This window comes from Spinacia oleracea, chromosome 2 (genome assembly GCF_020520425.1).
Source record: "Spinacia oleracea cultivar Varoflay chromosome 2, BTI_SOV_V1, whole genome shotgun sequence".
NCBI classification, from domain to species: domain Eukaryota; kingdom Viridiplantae; phylum Streptophyta; class Magnoliopsida; order Caryophyllales; family Amaranthaceae; genus Spinacia; species Spinacia oleracea.
Genome location: NC_079488.1, coordinates 89,492,410 through 89,517,166, shown reverse-complemented (window position 1 = coordinate 89,517,166; position 24,757 = coordinate 89,492,410). Strand labels below are relative to the sequence as shown.

At 34.2% G+C, this 24,757-nt stretch overlaps 2 protein-coding genes across 3 annotated transcripts; both read left to right on the top strand.

The window, feature by feature from the left end:
* Positions 1 to 3,305: 3,305 nt before the first annotated feature.
* Positions 3,306 to 6,374, top strand: LOC110790240 (mitogen-activated protein kinase 3). Its single transcript, XM_021995025.2, has 6 exons — positions 3,306 to 3,678; positions 3,781 to 3,910; positions 4,436 to 4,573; positions 5,062 to 5,394; positions 5,481 to 5,664; positions 5,845 to 6,374. The coding sequence occupies exons 1-6, from the start codon at positions 3,503 to 3,505 to the stop codon at positions 6,012 to 6,014; spliced, it is 1,131 nt and encodes a 376-aa protein (XP_021850717.1). The 5' UTR covers positions 3,306 to 3,502; the 3' UTR covers positions 6,015 to 6,374.
* A 2,002-nt stretch (positions 6,375 to 8,376) lies between these two features.
* Positions 8,377 to 24,556, top strand: LOC110790241 (arogenate dehydratase 2). Of its 2 annotated transcripts, none has more exons than XM_021995026.2 (12): positions 8,377 to 8,686; positions 8,789 to 8,850; positions 13,846 to 13,938; positions 15,316 to 15,516; positions 15,595 to 15,675; positions 20,030 to 20,125; positions 20,203 to 20,280; positions 20,409 to 20,498; positions 21,827 to 21,870; positions 21,968 to 22,052; positions 22,150 to 22,229; positions 24,110 to 24,556. In XM_021995026.2, the coding sequence occupies exons 1-11, from the start codon at positions 8,440 to 8,442 to the stop codon at positions 22,207 to 22,209; spliced, it is 1,137 nt and encodes a 378-aa protein (XP_021850718.1). In that variant the 5' UTR covers positions 8,377 to 8,439; the 3' UTR covers positions 22,210 to 22,229; positions 24,110 to 24,556. The 2 variants fall into 2 exon arrangements, with proteins under 2 accessions (XP_021850718.1, XP_021850719.1); XM_021995027.2 differs by having other exon boundaries at positions 8,378 to 8,686; positions 21,971 to 22,052.
* The last annotated feature ends 201 nt before the right edge of the window (positions 24,557 to 24,757 follow it).

Sequence of the window (24,757 nt, the reverse complement as noted above, 5' to 3'; positions counted from 1 at the left end):
AGTACATAAACAATTGGAACATAGTACATGGGTGAGGTTTTCAATGCATTACTACATCTATATTTATTTAAGGGACACATTTGTCTTTTTCGACCATATTTATTTAAGAGATACACTTGCCATTTTTAGTAACTTATCAACCCCACCATCTAATTAAATAATCTATCTACACCCCACCCCTTCCCCCCACTCCCTAGAATGACACGGTCCCCACTTGTTTTTCTTATTAAAATATCTACTCAACCCCACTTGTTTTATTACTTTATTTTATTCAATTCTTCTTCTTAATACACGTGTACGGCCAAGTGTATCTCTTAAATAAATACGAAGGGAGTATTAATTAATATAGTACGGAGTACATGAGAAAGTGGAGACATTAATAGCCAAAATAGGAAACAAGACTATAATATTAGGATGCCCTATTTTGTAAACAGGACTATAATTTTGGGACGGAGAGAGTATTCCACCAAAAAGGGAATTATAATTTACCAAACGAATGGACCCTGGAACTCTATTTCTTAGACCGTGGCATCCTTGACTTTCGATGAAGTATAAAATAATTTTTTCTCTCATCCTTCTCCTTTTTTTCATCTCATCTTTCACTAACTTGATGTACCTTTTACTAAACTCTCTTTATTTTTTCTATAATCTTGACTCAAGATCATTAGTTTCTTTTACCTATTTTTTACTTTTACATATACCCCACTTCAAATTTACCTTCCAACACAATTATTAATTTTAACAAAATAATAAATATGAAATAAAACTACCATACAAATAATAAAAAAAATGTAATGTGTCAATTTAGAAAAAAAAATCATACAAAATTTTCTTTTTAAAAAAATATTAATAAAACAAAATAATGCACGTTGGCAGCAACATCTTTAACATAGTCATATAAATTGGAAACCAAAACGCAAGTTGCAGGCTAAATTGCCCCACACAGTCACTTGATTTGGGGTCACATATCCGAGCCGGGTCAAGTTAAAATAAATTTGACCCTTGTACATTGTCAACATTGTAGTCATTTTGTTCTGTCAATTATCACTTAACCATAGCTAAATGTAAACATTGTGTGTGCTATTAGGGTCTATTCATATTCTATTTTGTTTGACTTATTTTTAACTTATATTAGACAAAATAAGTTCATATAAATATAAATAAATCCAGTTAAGTTCAGATAATATAAATTCAGAAAAAATATTTTTTTTTCATACATTTTTACACACAAAAAAGTTTATTTAAAAAAAAAAAGTTTTTTCAGATAAAACAAGTCCACGCAATAAATTCAGGCAAAATAAGTCGAATAGATCGGAGCCTCAATATCATTTTTTAATTTTGAGTTTCCACTTCTAAGAAACTTGAAAAGAAAAAAACCCGACTTTGACCACCTAAAACCGACAAATTGTATTTTACAATCTAACAAAATTACTTTACCCCTTTTAACAACAAGATGGACGAAAATGTTATATGGGTCATATTTCAACGACTATATTTCTAAGTTACTTCTCTTCTCCCACATCTACCATTTGCCCTTGCTTCTTATTAATTCACATAATTTGGTAATATTTCTCAAATTGATAGATGCATAAATCTTTTCCAGTTTTGCAAAGGAGAATAAGCTATTTTAAAGGTATAATTTATGTAAAAAAGGGGCCCATATAACGTTCTTGTCCATCTTTTCGTTAAGAGGTGGTATAAACCATTTTTTGTAGGTGGTTAAATTCAATTTAATTGTCACAAAAAACAACACCTAGCGGGGCTGTAGGTTTTTACCACTAGAGGGCACTTTGAGAGAGGGTTCTTCACTAATCTCCCCCTGTACCAAAATTATAGTCCCGTTTCTATTTTTTGCTATTAAGGTCCTCATTTTCTCATAAAAAATGCATTGATAACACAAAAAAAATCAAGTATTTTCTCCGATTCTTAATTGTTGCAACATACCCCTTTACACGGTATTTAAGAAATTGATACTTTGGTGTGTTGCAACAATTGTGACATTTCCATTTTAGGGAAGTGTTGCAACTATATAGAAACAGAGGAATTACTATATTACACTTCCCTTGTACTATATTTCGTACTTTATTCCACTTTTTTCATACAAATTAATCATAATTTGTACCTTATTCCACTTTCCCATGTACTATATTTCATTTTTCTTAAAACTCGAATTTTTGATCAAACGGGACTATAAATATGGGACGGAGGGAGAAGTCCCTTAACTTTTTTTGTTTTAATGAAATGAAGAGTTCTATGTGCCATTGTTATAAATTTAGATAAGTCCAATCTAGTAAAAACAAAGGGTACGACATAATCTACATATATTAAAGGCGTTCTTAAGAATGCATATGTGTCACGTATAACCTTTCTTATTACGCCGTTTCACCACTAATTAGCATCATGACATGTCATTTACAACCAAAAAAAACGTGTAGCAAAGATCGAGCACCAAACCTCATTTGTTAAAAGTTAAACTTACTGCCATCTTAACCAACTACAACTTATGTTGTGTCTTTCCGTATAAACTTATACTTCATCCGTTCCGGAAATATCGCACCATGATTGACTTTTATTCCTCTAACCATTACTTTAACTCTTAATATCTCAAATCTTGTGCAAGTAAAATTATAAAAATTAATATTTAGAAAATATATGTCGATATGAATCTAACATGACCCCACATGACTAAAATTTTCTTACGTATGAATCACAAAAAATGGCCAAAGTCGTACTGTGAATAGTGTAAAAAAATATTTCAGAAATGGAGGAAGTATATTTTTTTTACAACAAATAATATATTGAAGTGAATGAAAAAAAGGAAATGGTTAATTTTATAAATGTATAATTATTATTCTTAGCTTAAGCTTCAAATTACAAAAAAACTCGGGGTAATAGAGTGAGACAGAAACATTAACAGAGGTTAAGTATATATATTTTTTTTGACAGTACATAGGTTAATTAATTAATCCCACCAATGATGAAGAAAATGGTTCGACTTTGTTTATTTAATTTAATTTTATTTATTTAATTAATTAATTAATTTATTTTTCTGACGTAGGGTTTCAGATTGCGAAAGTTGTTGATCGGTCGCTAATTTTATGTCACCACCACCAATTAAATGACAACACCATCTATACGAGACATATCACACTAGTTTATGACTAAAATAAGTTGAGAGTCAAGGTCAAAATAAGTAAAAATAGAGTGAAAAGGGGAAAAGATGGGAGAAAAAGCGCGTCAGTTTCGGCGTCGCGCCCTTGTTTTGTACTAGTACTTTCCTGGCACCTGCTTACCAGTTACCCCCATAAAGTCTTACATCTCAACAATAGCAGTAGTAAGCAGACTTGACTGGGTCTTGTTCAACGTTATAAATTAGTTCCATTCCACCACATTACAATTAACAATTAACAATTTAACAATTTGTAAGGGCGTCAATTTCATCTCATCACAATTCACATCTAACATTGGAAAACGGAGAGTTCGCTTTCCATCATCCTCGGCGATGGCAGATATTCAGATGGCGGCGGCGACAGGCGGTCAATTTCCTGAGTTTCCGGCTGTTTTCTCTCATGGAGGCCAGTTCATACAGTACAACATATTTGGGAACTTGTTTGAGGTTACTGCTAAGTATCGCCCGCCGATCATGCCTATTGGTCGTGGTGCTTATGGCATCGTCTGGTAATTATGTTTGTCTTAATTTTGTGCGAAATTCATTCTAATTTTTGAGTATTTGTTATTGGTAATTTTTCTGATATGTTTCTGGGGTTTCTTTTTGGGCAGTTCGGTGTTGAATTCGGAGACGAAAGAGATGGTTGCGTTGAAGAAGATAGCAAATGCATTTGATAATTACATGGATGCTAAGCGTACTCTTCGTGAGATCAAAATTCTTCGCCATTTCGATCACGAAAATGTTTGTTCTTCATATCTTTAATTTTTTTTGTTTGTTAAAATCAGAGTTGACACATATAATATCAACAGTATATATTTATATTAGTCTTTTTTTTTTGTTTTTGTTATATTCTTCTATAAAAATAGTTGTGGTATTTGTTAATTTGTAATATTTTAAGTGATCTTTCCAACTTTTCAAACCCAAAAGCCAATAATATGCCATATCAGTTTTAGGGGACTGAAAATGGTTGTCAAGGTATGGTTATATTTACTTGAATAAGTTACGGTTACAGTTCATCAGTTCACACGGCGACCCGTCTACATAATTGTTCTTGTGGATCCGTTTAATATCTTAAACAAAATACTCTGTTTTGTGAACTTAGGTTACTTGGTAGTTGAATGAGTTGACAAATATTTTCAATTAGGAAGTTTGTGTTGTACGTAGTATTTGATTTGCAAGTGCAAGCCTGAATCCCACAAAGATGAGTAATTAAAATCCTACTCGTAATTAATAATCTAATATGGGTTACTGGTGTTTTGGTATCAGATCATAGCATTAAGAGATGTGATACCTCCTCCTCTACGAAGAGAATTCACAGACGTGTATGTTGCAACAGAGCTAATGGACACTGATCTTCACCAGATAATTAGATCCCATCAGAGTTTATCAGAGGAGCATTCTCAGGTATTCTTTTATAAATATAAACACCAGTGTTAAGTTAATGTGCATTAAAATTCAGTATAATACTGTATATCATTTTTGCACTAATCACTTGCAATTGAAATGGTGTTGTATTAATCTTAATCTGTTAGTCGCTAAGTGTTAAAAAAAAAGTCAGGAGACTGACATTCATGTGCTATTTCTGTAAATATGTTATGTTCATCATATGCTTTTCGAAATCTCTTTACCAAAAATGGAAAATGATAGTGATCATTGTTGTACTTTGACGCATTTTTGAGAAATGATTCGAGTAACTTTGACCTACAATTAAGCATTCGCATACCATTGTGTGCTATACTTTGCTTTGACATTGTGTTCAGAGCTAATATCTTTTGGCAAATATATCTAGCAGTTATATTCTTCTTTGTCTTCAACATAACAATTACTTGGTCATTTGTGTATTGATTTTGGAACTTCACTCACAAATCACAAAATTCCATATATGGTTGCAGTACTTCTTGTACCAGATACTTCGTGGGCTTAAATATATCCATTCAGCAAATGTGATTCATAGAGATCTGAAGCCAAGTAATCTATTGATAAACGCAAACTGTGATCTCAAGATTTGTGATTTTGGTCTTGCACGCCCAACCTCAGAGAATGAACACATGACTGAATATGTTGTGACTAGATGGTATAGAGCACCAGAGCTTTTGCTCAATTCATCTGATTACACTGCTTCAATCGACTTGTGGTCTGTTGGCTGCATATTCATGGAACTCATGAACAGAAGGCCTTTGTTTCCTGGCAAGGACCATGTTCACCAAATGCGCCTCTTGACAGAGGTCACATTCTTAAACTAGAATCTTATTACTTATTAACTAGTACATTGTTTTTTTGGGTACTGATCCAAGTATTCTCTTCTTCTCAGCTTCTTGGGACACCAACTGAAGCTGATCTAGGGTTTCTTCAAAATGAGGATGCAAGAAGATATATCCGTCAACTTCCACCACAACCTCGTCAGGAATTAAAACAAGTTTTCCCTCACGTTAATCCCTTAGCAATTGATCTTATCGAGAAGATGCTCACATTTGATCCTACACGGAGAATTACTGGTAAATTTATTGTCATTACATTAGGCTATTTTCTTTCTCCAAACAATGTTTTTTCGTAAGTCTATTAATTGGTAGAAATGTTGTTTCTGGGGGTTTACAATCACAAATGAGTAGCAGTATCATTTTGTATTTTGGTATCGATCAGTTTGATAAAAGGTTTTACTTTTTAATGTTATGCAGTTGAAGAAGCACTATCGCATCCTTACCTTGCTAGATTACATGATATCGCGGATGAACCTACATGTCAAAAGCCATTCTCATTTGATTTTGAGCAACAAGCCTTGACTGAAGAACAGATGAAAGATATGATCCATCAAGAAGCTTCAGCACTCAACCCGGGATATGTATAGCATCTGTAACCGAGGAATCAACTCTTCTCTTGGGTCTGCTTGTTAACAGCAGCAGCATGATGGCTACAAATTTATTGGTACAGTGATATGTTTGATTTTTTTATAATTTAGGTAAATATGACATGTAATACTATAAACATGTAATTCTCGATATATATCAGCTTCCTGTATTTTGAGTAGTTCAGTTTGTGTAAAGCTTGCTAGAGAAAATGTAGTGTGGTAAGTTGAATCAAATGTACCTTCTTTTTTTATTTTTATTGTAACAGCTTTATCAATAATGTTGTTATTTGATTGGCAACTTATATTGTACAAGGTACTGAATTCAGTTTCGTACTTTCTTATGAATTCACTTTTTCTGGATTTCTCTTGTGCTAATAGCCTTGATACATGGATGAATTTGAGATCTTTTGTCATAGGAGCAACTTCATTCACATCTTTATTTCATATGCATTCTATGAATCGGAGATTGGTTCGTGTCAACATCAATAATCCCCAGTCAAGCTAGCGCATAACATGAAACTGAGCATACGACATCATCTTACTTTCTCCATTTCACCTTTTGAAACTGGTGTTGCATGATATTTGCATCTGCTTTTACATATCCTTTAAAGGAAAAAACTACCATTTCTATGACATTATTTCATCCTCCATATTCCCTACTACTTTGGCTCTGTTCTGTTCACCTTATTTCCACTTATTTCAGGAAAAATAAGTTCAAATAAGTTCAGAGAATAAGTTCAGGAAAAATAAGGGTTGACCAAGTATAATTTATAACTACAGTAAATTTTGATAAGCTCTAATAAGTTCAGATAAATTCAGTTCAGATAATTTCAGTAAAAATAAGTAAAAATCAGGTGAAAAAAAACAACAGTTTGTGAACCTTCCTAATTTCTATTTTGAGAGCGCATAATATAACTTTTGTTGTGATAATACGAAAATTAGAACAAACTTATATGGTAGATGAACTGATTGATGAACAATTGTTGCGTCGTGGACACCCACTGTCCTAAAAGACGATCCCGCGCTACCTCCCGGTGCAGTAGAACATAATGAGGTCGCGCTCCAGGATTAGCCGACTTTGTGTGCACTCCTAAAATCAGATGGAGTCAGAACATATGCCCAAAATCGAGAGCAATTTTGTGTGAGAGAAAGGAACGTGTTTGAGTTTCTGTAAATTTTGAATTGTATTTTTATTTTGGAAGGAACCGAAATTCTGATTAAGTAATCAGAACTTGATAAAATCTTTTGAAAAATGTTGAATATAAAACGTTTCATAAAATTAAGGTGGTAATATGAAAAAGTCCTTATGAGAAGGGTAATATAATAGTTCGGATTATTCCATAATAAACTACATGCAATTGGGATTAAAATGAGAATACCACCAATAGTTGGGATTATTTGTATTAAATTTTCCAATTCTTTATTGCTTTTCTCATCATTATAAATAAGTTCACATAAATCTGACTATATTATAACGCATAATAAGATAATTTCTGGACAATATCGACTATTCTGCTAGGTTCCTTAAATCAACCTAAAGCAACTATTCGCCATGTTGTTTAGTCTAAATTATTTTGTGCATTGAAATCAATTCAGATTAGTAATGTAGCATAACGCATGTCCCTAAGTTGATTCATGACAAAAAGTTCCAGTCTAATAAAGACGTATGAGGGCTGATACTGGACACTCTCCATATTAGTAAATTTATCCACGAACCCAACCTCCACTTTACGGATGAATGTTGGGGCGATTCTCATTCGAGGTCACAAGGGAATCAATTGCTACTGTGATCAAATACTCGAGTCACGGTAGATAACCTATCTTGGGTACTATTTTAGTTTTCTCCGACAAGGCTAAAACTGTCTGGCAGCTACATTAAACTAGTTAAGACAAGATAAGCTTTCTTCCTTAATCGTTAAATGGCACAACATGTAGAGGGAATAGTTAAATATCAAGTACAATACACATCCCATTCTTGCAGTGCATTTGGAAGTTGCATCCACATCGCTACCAATTTATCCCTGTGCGGTACCACCATGTCCACTGTGGAAAAGCTGCGCGGTACTGTTAAAAGAAAAAATTGTAAACACACCCTATGACGTGACATGGATGTCGATGGAGGCGAAGTTATGGAGATTTTATGTGTCATTTCCTCCCTATCTTGACAGGGAACGAATATTATGACCGTTAAGGGATAATAAATACGGGTATATTTTCTTTTTCGTATATATTGAAGCAATTGACGTCAAAGGTGGAAATGAGGTAGACGATATTCAATACCATCGCATCAAAATTTTACCGACTAAATTAGGTGATATCCACCATTATTAAAGTTATTGAAATATATACACTTGAATTCTCCCCTTTTTGTTTGCTTGATCCTCTATTCTTCTGTCGTTACACCACAACAACTTCCATTTCAAAAATGTTGGACGTCGCATCATCAAATTCTCTCACCTCCTCCTTAATACCACAATTTAGAGTTCAATTTACGCAACCCAGCCACCACCACTACGCAACCCTCAATTTTCCCAAAACCCACTTTAAACGCTGCCGTAATCTCATTGATTCATCTCTTCATCCTACTTCTAATTACATTCCTCAGGCTATTTTGTCTCAGAAGCTTCCTGAAGATTCCCCCTCCGCCGCCGACGCCACTAATCCCCTTCCTAGTATGTTTTTTTTGTGGATTTTTCTAAATTAATGTTTATACAATTATGATAAATTTGATTTTGCATGTAACTTTAAATTAATTTTATTTCCTGGGGTTGCAGGGCCTTTGACGTCCACTGTTGCTTCAAACTCTGATGGGTCCTCCCTTCGCGTTGCTTATCAGGTACTCCCTCCTTTTCATAATGTTCCTCACTTTTCCGCGGTCTCCAATGTACTAATAATTTTAATTTCGTATTAATAAAAATTATAAAAAATTGATATTTAGAAAATTTATATTGAAACGAATCCAATGATATCCCACCAGTTAACGTTTATAATCTTAATAATACATATGAATAGTAAACATGAGGAACATTATGGAACAGAGGGAGTACTTTATTTCTACCTCTTAATATGGATATGGAGTTTTTTGTTTCTTTCTTTCTGAATAAGTGTTTGTTGTTTGTTTTGGCTAACTAAGTGAAATTAACAGAATGTTAACAACGAAATCATGCCCTGATTCGAATGCGTTACACGACTGAATATGGGTTTAGACTGTTAGAGGCATTGAGTGTTTTTTTTTAACAATTTTATTATGGCTAATTGGAATGTGGTAGTGAGCATGGATTTAGAAAACAAAATTAGCTACTAATGACCTTGCGATACCATATGTCAATGATTTGGAGAAAAAACCTTATGTTTCATTAATATATCACAAGGTGTATACCAATTGCTTGTTGGTTCAGTGGTGATTGGGGCTGAACTTGGTAGGGAGAACCCGTGTTCGATCTCCGCAGCAACAATTGGGAGGGGACCGGAACCTAACCACCCAGAACTCGCCCCGAATCCGGATTAACCCTAAGGGTGAATCGGGTGCTAAAACCAAAAAAATATATCACATGGGGTTTGGTTATTTTACTCTCTCTATTCGTGAAGTCGACCTTTTGAGAGGTAAGTGATGAATTGATATGGAAGGATGTTGATGTTTTTGTATATACTACTCCCTCCGTCCCATAATATAGTGCCTGTCTTCCTAAAATGGTGTCCCTAAATGATGTGCCTATTTCTATTTTAAACCATTAATTTTTACTTTGAAAATTGTATTTTTTGACTTTTATTCAACCCATGTGCTTGATTTTTGTCTTTTTTAGGCCTATTTATTATGTACACACCTTTAATCTCTAATTTCTCTCTCCATAAAAGCCAACTAACATGTACTTTATCTTGAAAGAACAAATAATTATTGTTTTTATTATCAATGTTATACTTTACCTTAATAACCGTGATTTTGGTCAAACGGGCACTATATTATGGGACGGAGGGAGTATAAGAGAACATATTATAAGAGATTTTATATATTGGACTTCTAAACACTTCTCAAAACGGATGGAAGCTTATTTTGTTGAAGTGTTGCTTGTTTAGTGAGCCTATTTATTTTATGTCCATGTTAACTTTCTCTATTCCCGTTATTTTGGCGTGTAAAGCGGAGATAATGGAGATAGATTTGGTGGTGTGGCAAGGAGACCAATAAAATTTTCATTGGCTAACCTAGGAAGAAGTTTTCATTGAAAGCAAGATATGGATTGAGAGTAGTAGACATCTCAATATTAGGAATGAAGTTTACAAGACAGTGGATTTTACGGGTTTGTTAATCACGTGCAAGTGCTTAGAAAGGATTTTAGTGTGATGAAATGTGATGTAAAGAGGTTAAAGTTGGTGCATTGGTGTAGTTAGAAGGTTTCTTCTTCTTTCAATGGTGAGAATTTTGAAGTTTATCTAGCGGGTTTTCAACTTTTCTAGCTTGTGGTGGGTTTTCAGGTGAATATTGGGTCTAGGATGGTAGTGACAGGATCACTCATTAAAGGATGTGAATGTGGATGGTGCCTTGGGATGGTTATACAGTGCTTGTCATATGTATCCTTTTGTGCACTCCTTGGAAGAAGTTCCTATTATGAGAGTGTGGATTGGCTTTCTGAAGTAGAAGTATAATTGAAGATGTTGGCTTGATATTTTGTTGGCGTGAGGGCAAGAGTGCAAGACATAAAATGTAAAGAATACCGTTTTGTTACTTGAAGACAACTGTGAATTGACTTCTTTTCAAAGGCTATTAGAAATCGGGAGCCAAAAGACTCCTTCCGAAGCTTCTTACGAGTAAGAGTTAAGATTTTGAAATGAATTGGTGTAGTTTATGCCAAGTGCATGAGAATTGATTTTGGTACACCACTTGCTTGATTTTGGAACACCTTGTGTGTAGAGCACAATTTTTTTTATTCTCTCACAAGTAGTGTGCCAAATTTAATTAAGTGGTGTACCAAAATCAGTTTCCCAAGTGGAGGTTAGAGATCGCATCTGTTTGTTCATTGTTTGTGTCAGAGTTGGATTCAAATTTATAAGACCAAATATTTGCTTCTTACTTTGATATGAATCTAAACCCCTTGATTTGATTAAGAGATCTAAACTCAAAGTTAACCACGAATTACTAAACAAGCTGATTGTTTGATTAGCTAAGTATCTGGATATTTCAATTAGGAATCCAGTCTTAAAAGTCTCCATTGAATAACGAATCTAATAGACCATTCTTGACCTAATAGTTTTGAAAGACTACCTCCTGAATCACTCAGTCACAGTGTTTAAAAAAGCGCGCTTAAAGCACGCTTAAGCCCTGAAGCTCAAAGCTCTAGGGAAAAACGCTTAATTAGGTCTGAGCGAAGCTCTTGTGATTAAGCCCGCCGAAGCGCACTTAAGCGCATGAAGCCCGCGAAGTGCAAAAAGCACGCTTTTGGCGCTTCATTGAAATCCTTTTTTTTTATTTATTTATTTATTATTACCTTACGTTGAAAGCTTTTTTATATGTTGTTATTGTGTTTTGGACCACTCCCTATTAATCCTTAACAATAGAAAATATACCAATAGTCCAAAATAGAAGAAAAGAGAAGACAACAGTCGCAATAGCCGACCCTAGCTTCTAGCTTCTGGATAAAAACTATGTTATATGCTTTATTTTTATTAAAGCAAGGAGTAATATATTTTTGTTAAAGCAAGGAGTAATATATTTTTGGAAGCAAATATGATGTTTATATATTTTTGTGGTTATTTTAGTGAGATATATATTCATAATAGTAAAAATCTTTAATTCTTAAAAAGTGCGCTTCACTTCGATGAAGCCCGCGCCTTGCGCTTGCGCTTTGCGCTTAAGTTCTAGGACTCAATCGCTTTAGTGCGCTTTGCGCTTTTTTATACTCTTGATTTCAGAACTAAAAAGTAAGTAAACTCACAAAATAATTTGAAAATAAATTTTAACAAGATTAAAATCTATAATATGTCTAATTGTGAACCCACGCTAAAACAACTTTCCCCTCAAGTTGGACTTGTTATTCAACTTGGCGGCCCAATCAAGCAAAACTGTTTAGTGTCGAATTCAAGCCCGCAACACGCAGAACATCAAACACTGCTGCCCATTAAATCACTAGATGACAAAACCACTTTATGATAAGCATTGGAAACCAAGCCCACTTAGCTCACAACCTCAAAAACACATTGAAGAGTTGCAACACATAAATCCACTAAAGACGAAACTCAACCTTTAGCATTTAATTCAATAGTCCCCATTGATTTCTCAATTGACGTAGCAGCTCAAAATAAGAAAAAAAATATTGCGCAAACATCAGATTTGTGCACCTGATGAAGCCAACTGCCCCCAAATCACTAATTTTTAAACTAATCTGTAAAATTAACCAAATCCAATAATTGAAAAGATCAATCAATTGAATTGTTTTTAGTCGTCTTGCGGCACTTTCCGTGAAAAAAAGATCGTCTTGCGGCCCTGGATGAGGCAAGTGTCTAGGATTGTTTGCATTGCAATCTTTGGAAATGCTTGTGAAATGAAAGACTGAAGCATATTTTTTTATAGGAAAAGCTTATTTTCACCAAGCTTTTGGATTTTTTTGAGCTGATGTATTTTTCGTGTCAACTCATGGTTCCCATATGAAATTATTGCTAATTAGGTGTTTTAGACCAATTTAACTTTTTCTTTTACATGGTTAGAGCTGAGAAGTTTTAGCTCCATGCAGTAATATAATGGATCCATGCCCAATTGATTAGACAATCGCCAAAATCCATACCATGATCATTAATAACTCATCTCATCTTATCAAATAGGAAACTAGTCCAAATTGATATACTCCCTCTGTCTCCTGTTACTTTTTCTATTGTGGAAAAACACGGGTATTAAGAAAAGGCAAGTATTAAATGATTGACAATAAATGTTCATTGTTTATTGAAAAATCAAGTTCTTTCACCTCCCTTCGACATTCCAACCTTCTCCCCCCTCCCTTTAAGATTCTAACCCAGAAAACTCAACACCAACACCACTTTTTCGAGGAGAAAGAAATTGAAACATAGGTATCGTTCCACTTTCAAAAATTGCAAATGCAGTTGCAATCTTGGTACTGGCCACGTTGTCGCGGAAACGACTTGTAACGGATAAATAGAACGGATTGCGGTTAACGCGGTGTGAGTTATTTCTACAAATTCACATTAAAATGGTTTAAGCCTATTTATACTTTTAAGTTAAAAATATTTTTTCAACTCAAGATTACCAAATCTATCATAATACAAGGGTTAAATATTTAATGAAAAAACAATCACTCAAAATATCATTTTTCATAAACTACTTATTAATTACTCCCCTCGTCCCGATTTACTTGCACCACTTTCCATACAGAACCGTCCCAAATTACTTGCACCATTTCTATAAAAAGGTATGAACCCACAAGTTGTTCCCAAAATTCTTAAGCTCAATTGTACATCTAATCATGGTCAGTTGAGGGATCCTACATAAGTGGGGATTATATATATATATATATATATATATATATATATATATATATATATATATATATTCAGCTTCTTTTGTACTAGTATACGGATACCTGAATTCCTTAAAGCTGGATACTGGTGGACTGTTGAAATAAACGGGCATGCAAACTGCGAAGTAAAACTCCAATTCAGTAACATGTATTTAATGATGTATCTGAATGACATTTTAAAGCTTTATTTGAGTTTATCTAAACATAACCTATCTTTTAGTTTTTGTTCATCTCTTCTCTGTTTCCAAATATAATATTTTGTAGTGGGAAATTGCATTTGTTACTGATTTAGTGGTCTTCTGCAAACCCAGGGGGTTAGTGGTGCCTATAGTGAGCTTGCTGCGGAGACTGCTTATCCAAATTGTGAAGCAGTTCCATGTGACCAATTCGACACAGCTTTTGAAGTGAGTCCTTTGACTCATTTATTCTGAAATGTTTGCATGCTACATTGCTGTGTTATTGAAATTGTGGATGACCTTGCATAGTTGTTTAGCTAATTTATTCTAGATTTTCTTTCTTGCATGCTATAATATTGGAATAATAGATGACTTTGCAGTTATGTGATAAATTTGTTCTTGTGAATGCTATTGCAATTGCAACTTGCAAGAAGTAGATGGTACAACATGTCTAATGGTGCTTGATGTAGGCTGTCAACATAAGATAGTAGCATATGATTTCCATATTTTGTTTTTGTTTCTTGGGGCGTTCCTCTGGTGTTATCTTGGTTGGATGTTAAATTTGTCACTAAAGTAACTCTTTATATTGGTTATCAGGGGGATAGGATTATTGTGGTTGCTTACTTGCTTCTAGACAAAGATCCCCTCTCGAAGTAATAATAACTATGTGGGACAAATTAGGGGGAATAAGAGAAACATGTACAATTATTATACCTAGTTTCCATATCTGCTCTGAACCATGAATTGTGTTGTTATAAAGTACGTTTATTTGAATAAATAGACAATTTTTACTTGTATTTTGCTAACATATGCACTTATATCTCATCAGTTCCTCTTATTTTATTTGCAAATGGCCATTATATGCATGGATCACAAAGTCATTTTATGAATCGGTAAATGCTGTAAATCCTCTAGTGTATCACCAAGAACTTCTCAAGCCAATGCTTTCCTGAAAATATTAAGTTATTATTTGGAGCCATGAATAGGGACACTGTTGGTAAAACAGTTCTGTTGGCTTTGCCTATTTAAATACTACAATAGCTTCAGTTTTAGTTAGGTTCATATTAGTAATAGAACACCTAGGATTTGTCATAGTTTGGTGCTTTCTTGTTTTACTTTTCTGTTTTGTCATTGTTATTGCTGTTTCAAGGATGATATGCCCCAAAACATGAAAAGGTTAGGGAGTTGAGTGGGAGGAAGGGATAGAATGGACTAATTTTCAAGAGCATCACTTCAACAATGACGAGAGAAATCTACTACGTATTCACTTTATGATAATCCCACGGACATTTCTTATCCTTTGTTCCTTAGCTGGAACTCAATTATCGACATTGTTTTTGAAGTTGTTCGTCAAGGTTCAGCTTTTTGGCTCTTGATGGCATGTTATGCGTGCATATGCAATTAGGCTCACTTGACCACTTCCCCTTTTGTATAGGAAGGATAATAGAAAATCATGGTTTGATTGTTTTTCTTGTACCTGTACACTTCAACATGTGTTGTGATTTAGTGATTGGATTTTTGGCATTCCTATATTGTTCTGGGAGTCAACTGTCTGGTTCACAAAGCATGGATTCTGTTTTTCATGACTTGTGCCCTTTGCTGTAGGCTCTTGAGCGCTGGCTTGTTGATCGAGCAGTTTTACCAATTGAGAATTCTCTAGGGGGGAGCATCCACAGAAATTATGATCTTCTGTTGAGGCATAGATTGCATATAGTTGGAGAGGTGAAGCTTCCAATTCGGCATTGCTTGTTGGCCAATCCTGGTGTCAAGATTGACGATCTGAAAAGGGTGTTAAGCCATCCTCAGGTATCTCCCAATACAAATGCGAAGTTTCTTAGTTTCATATGATATGTGGACGAGTTTTGAAAGCAAAAAGTTTTGCAGGCCCTTTCTCAATGTGAGCACACATTAGCTAAGTTTGGAGTGACCAGAGAAGCTGTGGATGATACTGCTGGTGCAGCAAAGGTGAAATTCTTTCTTTCTCTGGATGCGCCTCTACGGAGTTCTCACTTTAGATATTTGAGGATTAATGAATACATAAGGATTACTGGAATTGACATTCATTAATCTCTAATATTCTGTATGTTTGCATTTAGAATTATTTTTTATCACAGTTACCTGTTTCGCGGCACCCCCGCCCCACAAACCGCGAATTGGTTCGTCCGTACCAATTCACGGTACGTCAGCGATCCAATTCGCGCTGGTTCGCGATCTGAATTGCCTTCATTGGCGTACCAAATCTGTAACCCTAAATCAGGTAATTGAATGCTGGGAAGACGAGAATAGAAAAATTAAGCTGGGGCTCACTATTTAATTGTTGAATTCCTTGGTAAAAGAAAAACTCAACCATGGCTGCTAGGCAGTTCTTCTTTCGATATTTATTTTGTTCCTGTGGTTTGTCTTCGACCCACATTATGGCAAAACATTCTATTATTTTTTTTAAAAATCCTTTCATTTCTTTTGTTGTTTCAATTGGGCTATTGGGCTTTGTCATTTTTTTTGAGAGTTGGGCTTTATCTTCTATACCCATCAAACCAAAAATTAACCCACCCCGCGAACCCGTACCACGTACCAATACGAACCGCGAATGCGTTAACTCTGCAGTCTGCACGAGATACACAGTCACATATTCGCGCATATATATGTATGTATTTGTAAATTTACTTTTTTGTAGGAAAATGTAAATATACCTCTAAAAGTTGCTATTTCTGGGAACTATTTTCTAATTTCTATAATTTATTTCCTGGGAACTTCTTTCTATAACTTATCTCGTGGGGAATTGTTTTTCACGACGGTTTTGAAGAATTCTTGTAAAAGACTCAGATGTCCTGACAGGAAGTCAAGCTGGCGCAATAAGACCTTAATTTATTTTATGATGAAAAATTCTACTTTCCGCCTTTACGGTACTGCCGTAACGTCCAAGGTATTGGCGGACCCATGTTAGGACCAAGGGGAGGAACATGCCACTCCTAGGGGGCAAAAATCTGAAAACGTACCAAAAGAAGATGAGGTTTATACTTAAAACCTGAACGTAACATACACAAAAAGGAGTGTGTGGCAGTTGTCGTTGAAGGGAATTAGTGTCATAAATAATGGCGCAAGAGGTCAGGGGCTGAGGACCATCACCGTCAATTTTGGTTCATTTTCATCTTATTTGTTTCTTTCCTTTACTTTTTAATTCTTTTTTTCGTAACAAATTTCTTTTCTATACTTTTTAATTATTTTTTGTCTAACAAATCCGTTGGCTGTCTGTTTAGCCTTTTTTTTTAAATTTTTTTTTTAATTCTGCACCAATCGAAGCATTTTCTGCATATTTTTTTCCATCTTCATATTTGAGTGCACTACACTATATTGACAAAAAAAACTACTTTGGCGAGAACAAAATAATTTCCATCAATTAATGCTATATCCTAACATTAGTCATTTCCAATTTGCACATTTTTTACACTTTTTATAAAAAATTCTCAATAAATTTGATCTTTGCGCCGCCTACAATCAACTAACACAATTTAACGTCATGAAAAAAAGATACTTACGAGTTATCCGTTTTCACTACCCAAAGTTACAACACTGATATTTTTATATTTCAAAAATGCTTTGGTGCCACTGTTTACCCCCCAAAATCTTGTGTCCTCCACAGGTCTAAGATCATGGTGCATTGGTGCCCCTATGCTTTTTGTCGTTTTTTTTCTTCCCTTCCTGTCCCTGCTTCCTATCCTTTCTCTCCTCTCTTTAACTTTTTAAGCTGTTATTTACGATTCTCTCACCCTGAAGGCAAACCTTACTAACCCATTCAATCGGGGAAAAATAATCCGGACCCTAAACACAGGTTAAACAGTTCTAATTTCAAGAATCTTTGTATTTCTTTGCCACAATAAATCCCTTTCGTGTAGGGCGTGAAAGAAAAGGATGCCCGTAAATGCCATTGTGTTTGGGAACCTTGTTAGTGAGAAATTTATGGATGAGGAAAAGAATGGGTTCTTAATTTTTTGAAAGCATAACTATAGTAATTTCTATTTTCACATATTAAATGTTTTATGAGCATTTGGGTTTCTTAATGTGGAAAACTATTGAGGTGTAAGTAAATCACAAGAGTCTTTAGATTATCTAAGCTTTTCATAGTTATTCCAGTGTTACCAAGGACTTAGTACGCTTCAATACGCGGTACGAATACGAGTACACAATTCGCCACCTAACTATGTTAAATTAGTTCAATGTGTTCCACAATACTAGTATGTAATACGTGTGTACTCAGTACGTAATATAGGTGTACTCAGTATGTAGTACGAGGGTGTAAATCACCGTGTTAGGTAACTTATTCCCATTGATTTTGAAAGGAAAACTATGGGAAACCTACTTAAGAACCAAAATTTGTTACTCCCATTGTTCTTGAATGTTAGTTATCTTTCTGTATTGAGTTGTTTTTGTTTGGTAGTCCCTTTTGGAATATTTCTTTATTTGTCCAATATTTATCCTCATTATACCTTTATAAATATCCAAACGGTTCACTTGCTTATTCTCAAGTAGACCTTTATCCACATTAACCCCTTAATTATTTCTCTCTCTTGCCCACATGAGTTAGATTCTATCGAGATTCATGTGACAAGTGTACGTATGTTGGATTGTATTGAATTCTAAAAGAGATTAACATTCAGGAATGGAGGGAGTATAAGATTCCATTGTCCACGTAGTTCAACACTTCTATTGTTCCATTTTTTTCTCTCCCACTAAACAAACATGCTATTGAGGAATAAATTGATATCTACTTATGTAATAAAAAATTTCATTGGTTAAACACAACCTGGAATTCTCAATTCCTTATTCAGCCTTTGCAGATTAGGGCTTCAATTAATTGTTGCTAGTTTTATATGCACGCGATGCGTGCGAAGATATATAAAAACAAACAAAACTATATTATGTATAAAAAAATTATTCGCAGAGTTTCTCTACAGAAAAGTTAGACATCAAAATAATCGGGGGATGTATTTTTATCATAGAGTTATTTGTGTCACTGAATTTTGTTTAAATTTTTTTAATTAAAATATGATTTATTTGTTACAATATAAAAATGTGGCACTGTAAAATGCTTGAAAGGAAAAAATAAAGTATGTGATTAATAAAGATTATATTTGGTTGTGATTAAGTGTTTTATTGTTACTTTCTTTTTTTTTTTCTTTTTGACTTTGTCTTTTTTGATTAAATCTGATTGACTAACTAATTTTCTTGTACGCGTTTTAATTTTATTTTACAATTAATGTTAATATAATTGGTAAGTAGTATTAAATTTGATTGATTAATTTCCTTTTATGTCTTTTTTGAGATTGCATGAACCAATCCATGATTTACATTAGACTTTCTTAATTGATAATTTACATTAAATAATCGGTTTTTAAATTAATTAAATTCAATGTCATAAAACAATCCACTTGTTTAAGTAATTCAATTTGATGATGAAGTTATGGAGGGTATTTTAAACTATTCTATAGGGGGACACCAAAAGACCATTTACGAAAATGACCTTAGGAGTTCCCTTATAGATTAGAGATAAATTAGGGCATAAAAGATTGAAGTAGCAGTAATTTAAGGTTTAAAGTAACAAAGATAAGGTAGGACTTTACTGTGAATACAAACAAATCTAGTCGCTTGATTACTTTTGTAGCTATATAATGTATACCTATAGTTTCTCAACCAATTGGCACTTCCATTTACAGTCCCCGCAAGTCAGTATTGATATTTAGCTGGAGGTTTATAGCATCCAAGTGTTGTGGTGCAGCGAAGTTAATTGTAAGTTCATTAAGTGGTTTAGAGAAGAAAATGCTTGTTAGCTAGATGGGGTTGTTGAAGTCACATATGTACCAACTGCCAGCCGATAAAGATAAATAGAGGCTTATCTTTAGGAATTAGAAGTTAAAATTGAAAGGGAAGAGGAGAGAGCATAAATGCAGCAGCATAATTGGCTGGCCTGTTCGCCATAATATATATTTTTTTCTCTGTGTGCAAGAAAATCTACAACAAAACCCAAAATGATCGAACAAAGACTATTGGATTACTTTGACCCCCCCCCCCCCCCCAAAGGTGGGTGAAATTTGGGATTAGTTTTTACATGCAACGGCACACACATAGTAGCATGTATAAATTCATAAGCACCTTTCGTATCATTCGCGTGCATTCAGAAATATGACTAAACTTGCTTCCTGGTTCCTTTAGAACAATTGTATTCTGCAAATTGAATCTGAATTTTTTTTCTGAGCTTTAAGTTTCAAATAATGAATTTATAAAAAGGTGTTAACTTTTCTTTTATGCTTATCCCCCTTAATAGTTTGTTGCATTCAACAAACTCCAAGATGCAGGAGCAGTTGCAAGTGTTGCTGCTGCAAGGATCTATGGCTTAAATATACTTGCTGAAGATATACAGGTTCCTAATAACTTATAGTTGACCCAAATTTATGGGATATTTATGGATGTGTTGGATGACCAATGTTCCATTTGTAGGATGATTCTGATAATGTCACTAGATTTCTAATGCTAGCAAGGGAACCCATAATTCCAGGGAGTGATAGGCCCTTTAAGGTAAGTCCTTGTTTGAAAATAAAGTTTAAAATGTTGAACAACTTTGAGCAAACTTGAACAACTGACTTCCTGCTCTTTGCTGTTGACCATAAGTGACTTGCTGATTTAAGTATTGATTTCAACTGTAGACAAGCATTGTTTTCTCGCACACAGAGGGTCCTGGCGCACTTTTTAAGGCTTTAGCTGTTTTTGCTTTGAGGCAAATCAATCTAACAAAGGTACTCATATTTTTCTAAGATTTATGTTTCTTTTTTACTGTCTAGGATAATTGATTGGCTATCCTCTTTTAAAATAAAAAATTCTCTATCGGTATGGTTCTAAACATGGTGTGACCTTAGTTTAAAAAAGCGCGCCGAAGGCTCAATCTCTCGCGCCTTAGCCATGACAGGCTCAGGCACCTACAAAAGGCGCCGCCTTATGCGCCTTTTCTCAGGCTCAAGCTCAAGGCGCATATGGTATAAGGCTCGAATTGCTAACGAGTATTACTTTTTTTTTTTTTCAAAAAAGGCCCAAACCATGTGATTTAAATGTCTCCCCAATAGTTAGAATTTACTATAACAAAAAGAGGAGAGATTAAACCCGAAAATTTCTCCTTTTTTGTTCTTGTCTCTTTCAAACCCTTCCTTTTTCTATTTTAAAGTAACTGATTCATGTAAGGTGTGGAACACTTTTTTTGAGAGTCTAAATTAAGAGTCAGTGACTTAGAAAGTTACCTGAACCTTCATTAATTCCTTTTTAACAAGGCTTTAAAATTTACTCTCCCCGTATAGAATTAATTGGTGCACTTTGACTGACACAGAGTTTAATGAAGGTGAATTGATTTTATTAAAATAAGATGTAAGTGGGGTAAATGGAGAATAAACAATTTTAATAAAAAATAGTGGGGGTATTAAATTATTTAAAGGAAAGAAAAGATTAGGAATAAATGATAAAATATTACTAGTGGGTTCCTTGGGGTAAGAAGGAAGTTATAAAATAAGGGGGGACATTTCCATAAATGGAAAGTGCACCAATTTAAAAAATACGGCCGATTATGGAAAATGCACCAATTAATTATATACGAAGGGTGTACTATACTTCCTCCGTTTATTATTTATTATTTTATTATTATTGCACCATTTGCAATTTACACTATTCACACAATCCCTTTTATCAATGTTTTGGGATTTATGCATAAGGAATTATGTAATCATGTGGGATCTTGTTAGATTCGTCTCGATATGTATTTTCAAAGTAATTTTTTATAATTTTAACTAAGGCATAATAAGAGATATTAATGGATAAAGTTTTGCATTGGCAAGCGTGAAACATTAAATGGTACAATAATAAAAGAACCGAGGAAGTAATAATAATTTGATTTTTTTTACAGAAAAATAAATACCACAAAAAATTAAAAGAATTTTACCAGGGACTTTTGCGCCTTGGTGCGCCTCACTCCTTTTAAAACTAAGGGTGTGACATTGTGCAGAAGGCTCTGTGGATTGTCACTTGTGTGATGTTAGCTTGGTAATTAATTACATTTCTTGTTTTGAAATTCTTGTACCAGATTGAGAGTCGGCCGCTGCGAAACAGCAACAATGGTTCTTCAAAGTAAATTTGCAACTCTTTTCCATGTTCCTTCTGTTTTTTTAATGAATGACTCGAATGTGAATGTGATATAATATTTGCTATTTTATCTGCAATTTAGCAGGTGTTTTGACTATCTCTTTTACTTGGATTTTGATGCATCTATGGCTGATCCCAATGCACAGAATGCCCTTAGACATCTTGGGGTATTGTCTCTTAAATCATTCATTATCTAGGTGTGACAAATGTTTTAAAAATAAATAAATTAAATTCCAGTATGTAACCGTCATCTCATCATGGCAGGAGTTTGCTACTCTTCTGCGAGTTCTAGGAAGTTATCCTGCAGACACAAGTAGGAGGTGATCGCCGAGGTCTCAGGTCTGGTAAGGTTTCATCTTTTCGGAAAGCAGTGATGCTTAGAAGACTCTTTTTGTTATATTCAATTCTTGTCCTTGGTCTATAACTGTAAATTCCATACATCACCACCATATGCATGAGATCAGCTTCGAAAATTTTGCTGGATTTTAAAGAGTCCAACCAGTAGTTTGATCTTACACAGTTATAGTATCCCTTGTATGAATTATTGAATTACATTGAATCTAGTGGACTTGTAGTTATGCATGCCGGTTGTTGTAATTGGAAACATCTTTAATGGACAGCCTAAAGCAAGTTAGAATAGGCTGTGACATATCAATCTTTTGGAACTTCTCATATGCTTTATGAGTTGAGTCACACAATGGGGGTTGTCATTATTGTTGCATCTTGAGGGGTGTCACTAGAATGTTACCTATTAAACTACAACGCCTAAGCAGTCAATCACCAGGAAAGAAATAGATCATTCACTAGGCAGAATGTAAAGGTATTGTAATATAATCCTGGAGTTGCGTGTGGTGACTTTATGTACTCAGCATTGACGGGTGTAGATACCATAGCGGGCAGTTACTTAGCTGAGAAAATAAAAATGTAATCATGTGGATGAAACTAATGATGCATATGGAAACCTGATACGGGAAGTAGAGATCAAATATGTGAGTGAGGTTTTATGGGTGGTGCATTTGTTTATCTTTACAGTTAGCTTGATGGGGAAGTAAGCCTGAATAATTATTTTGTTTGTTGATAATCAATAGTAATGCTAACTACAATCAACTGCTGCCTTGATGATAATTACATGGACTAAACGAGTGAGCATTTTTTCCTTTCCTTTTCTTTTATTTATTTTTTTGGGAGGGGGGGGGGGTGTTTGGGGGTCAATTTTGATTGGTTAAAAACATTGGACAGAGGATCCAGAACCAAGAAACAAGAAACTTGAAGTATATGGAGTATGGACTGTGTAATGATGCTCATTTCAAACGCGCTTGTCTATAGTTTCCATGTGAATATATCTCTTATACAGTAAAGTCAAGGATGGGGTTTTTCTATTTTCTTTTTTCTTTGTTTCAACTTGTTGTGATACTTGATGCTGTAGTTGAGTCAGGTTGGATGCATATTTTGATGGTCATATTTTCTTTATGTCATTTATACTTAAATTTTCAGTTATTACGAGGTTCAGTATTTAAATTGAGAGGTGGTATCATACTATCATGGATGGCTAACTTGTTACTTTCTAACGAGGTTTATCTAGATTGAATCATCATTCTTTTTGCAATAATGAGTTTTGTGCTTAGTTTCCGAAAACCTAGTTGTAATAACGGCTTTGTCTTCTCAAGAACTGTCATTGTTTTTTGTTTTTTTTTTTTGACAACTAAGAACTGTCATTGTGATTCTTAATAAATGTTAGTTGAATCGACTGATTATTGTTTCCGACCTTGGTGTAATATTTTAATGTTAAAAGTTGTCAAAAAGGGAAATTTAACTCCTAAAAAAATACGGCCATAATTACTAAATAGTTTATGTACTCTTAAAAAATTACAGAGGGAGTATTAAATACCATTTGTTCGATTGTGCGTATTCGTTCCCTTGAGAATGAGACAGAAAATATAATTTACAGTCTGGAACTCTGGATACCTTTAATTGTAAAACAAAAATGGCTTTTCTGTGAAAAAAGTTTAAGCTTTCTTTGGATATTCACTGTATTAAATATCATTGATAGGCTGTAAGAAGAGAGGATAGGAAAATTGTAAAACGTAGACGCCGTTAATTGATTTTGTGAAAGTGATATGCATTGTGAAATAAAATTTATAGTTTGGAACTCTGGATACCTTTCATTTTGAATGAGATGTAAACTGACTGTTAATTCTGATTGTTCTTGTACCCTTTGATACAGGGTTTTTTACTTCAAGCTTACTTGATTCCACAACAAGGTTTGCCGATGTTGCAATTTTGACTTCTCTGCAGCAGATCGATATCCAATTCTCTAATCGATGGTCAGATGTGCTTGATGGGGGGAATTAGGAAAGCTTTTTGAGCTTTATTTTTATTTTTATTTTAAGTAGCTTATGTGTCATAATTTTAAGATAGAAAATGGAGGAAAATTAATGGAGAGGAATCAACAGATATGCAACACGGTTACTTATGGTGTTTTCACTTACTGAGATGAATTATCAAGTTTATGCGGATTAAAATGGAGATCATGTATTCACTTGGGCGTAGATGCTCGAATACAGTGTTTTTTTTTCCTCCTTTACATAGATCATGTATTCACTTTTCACTATGGTAGAGTGTAAACTTCTCGTGCCTTTTTAAGTTCAAATGAAAGCCACAGTTTTTCTAACACCAGGAACTAAAAAAACGTCGATTCCCTCCTTGAAAAGTGAAACGAAGGGTGAAGCTAAAACAGAGGATGCACGAATGAAGAAATCGACGGTTTCATGACCACTGAAGCATTTTGAGCACAAATCTATCACCATAACTCAAACCATAGATCAAATTTCAACTTGTTACCATTATAAAGAAAAAAGTACCTAATTATTAG

Bases quoted from the DNA above. Each gene is read 5' to 3' on its own strand.
- LOC110790240 (XM_021995025.2), top strand. From the start codon at position 3,503: ATGGCAGATATTCAGATGGCGGCGGCGACAGGCGGTCAATTTCCTGAG. The intron at 3,911-4,435 runs GTTTGTTCTTCA...TTTTGGTATCAG, and splicing joins GCCATTTCGATCACGAAAAT to ATCATAGCATTAAGAGATGT. The intron at 4,574-5,061 runs GTATTCTTTTAT...ATATGGTTGCAG, and splicing joins TATCAGAGGAGCATTCTCAG to TACTTCTTGTACCAGATACT.
- LOC110790241 (XM_021995026.2), top strand. From the start codon at position 8,440: ATGTTGGACGTCGCATCATCAAATTCTCTCACCTCCTCCTTAATACCA. The intron at 13,939-15,315 runs GTGAGTCCTTTG...CCTTTGCTGTAG, and splicing joins AATTCGACACAGCTTTTGAA to GCTCTTGAGCGCTGGCTTGT. The intron at 20,126-20,202 runs GTTCCTAATAAC...TTCCATTTGTAG, and splicing joins TACTTGCTGAAGATATACAG to GATGATTCTGATAATGTCAC.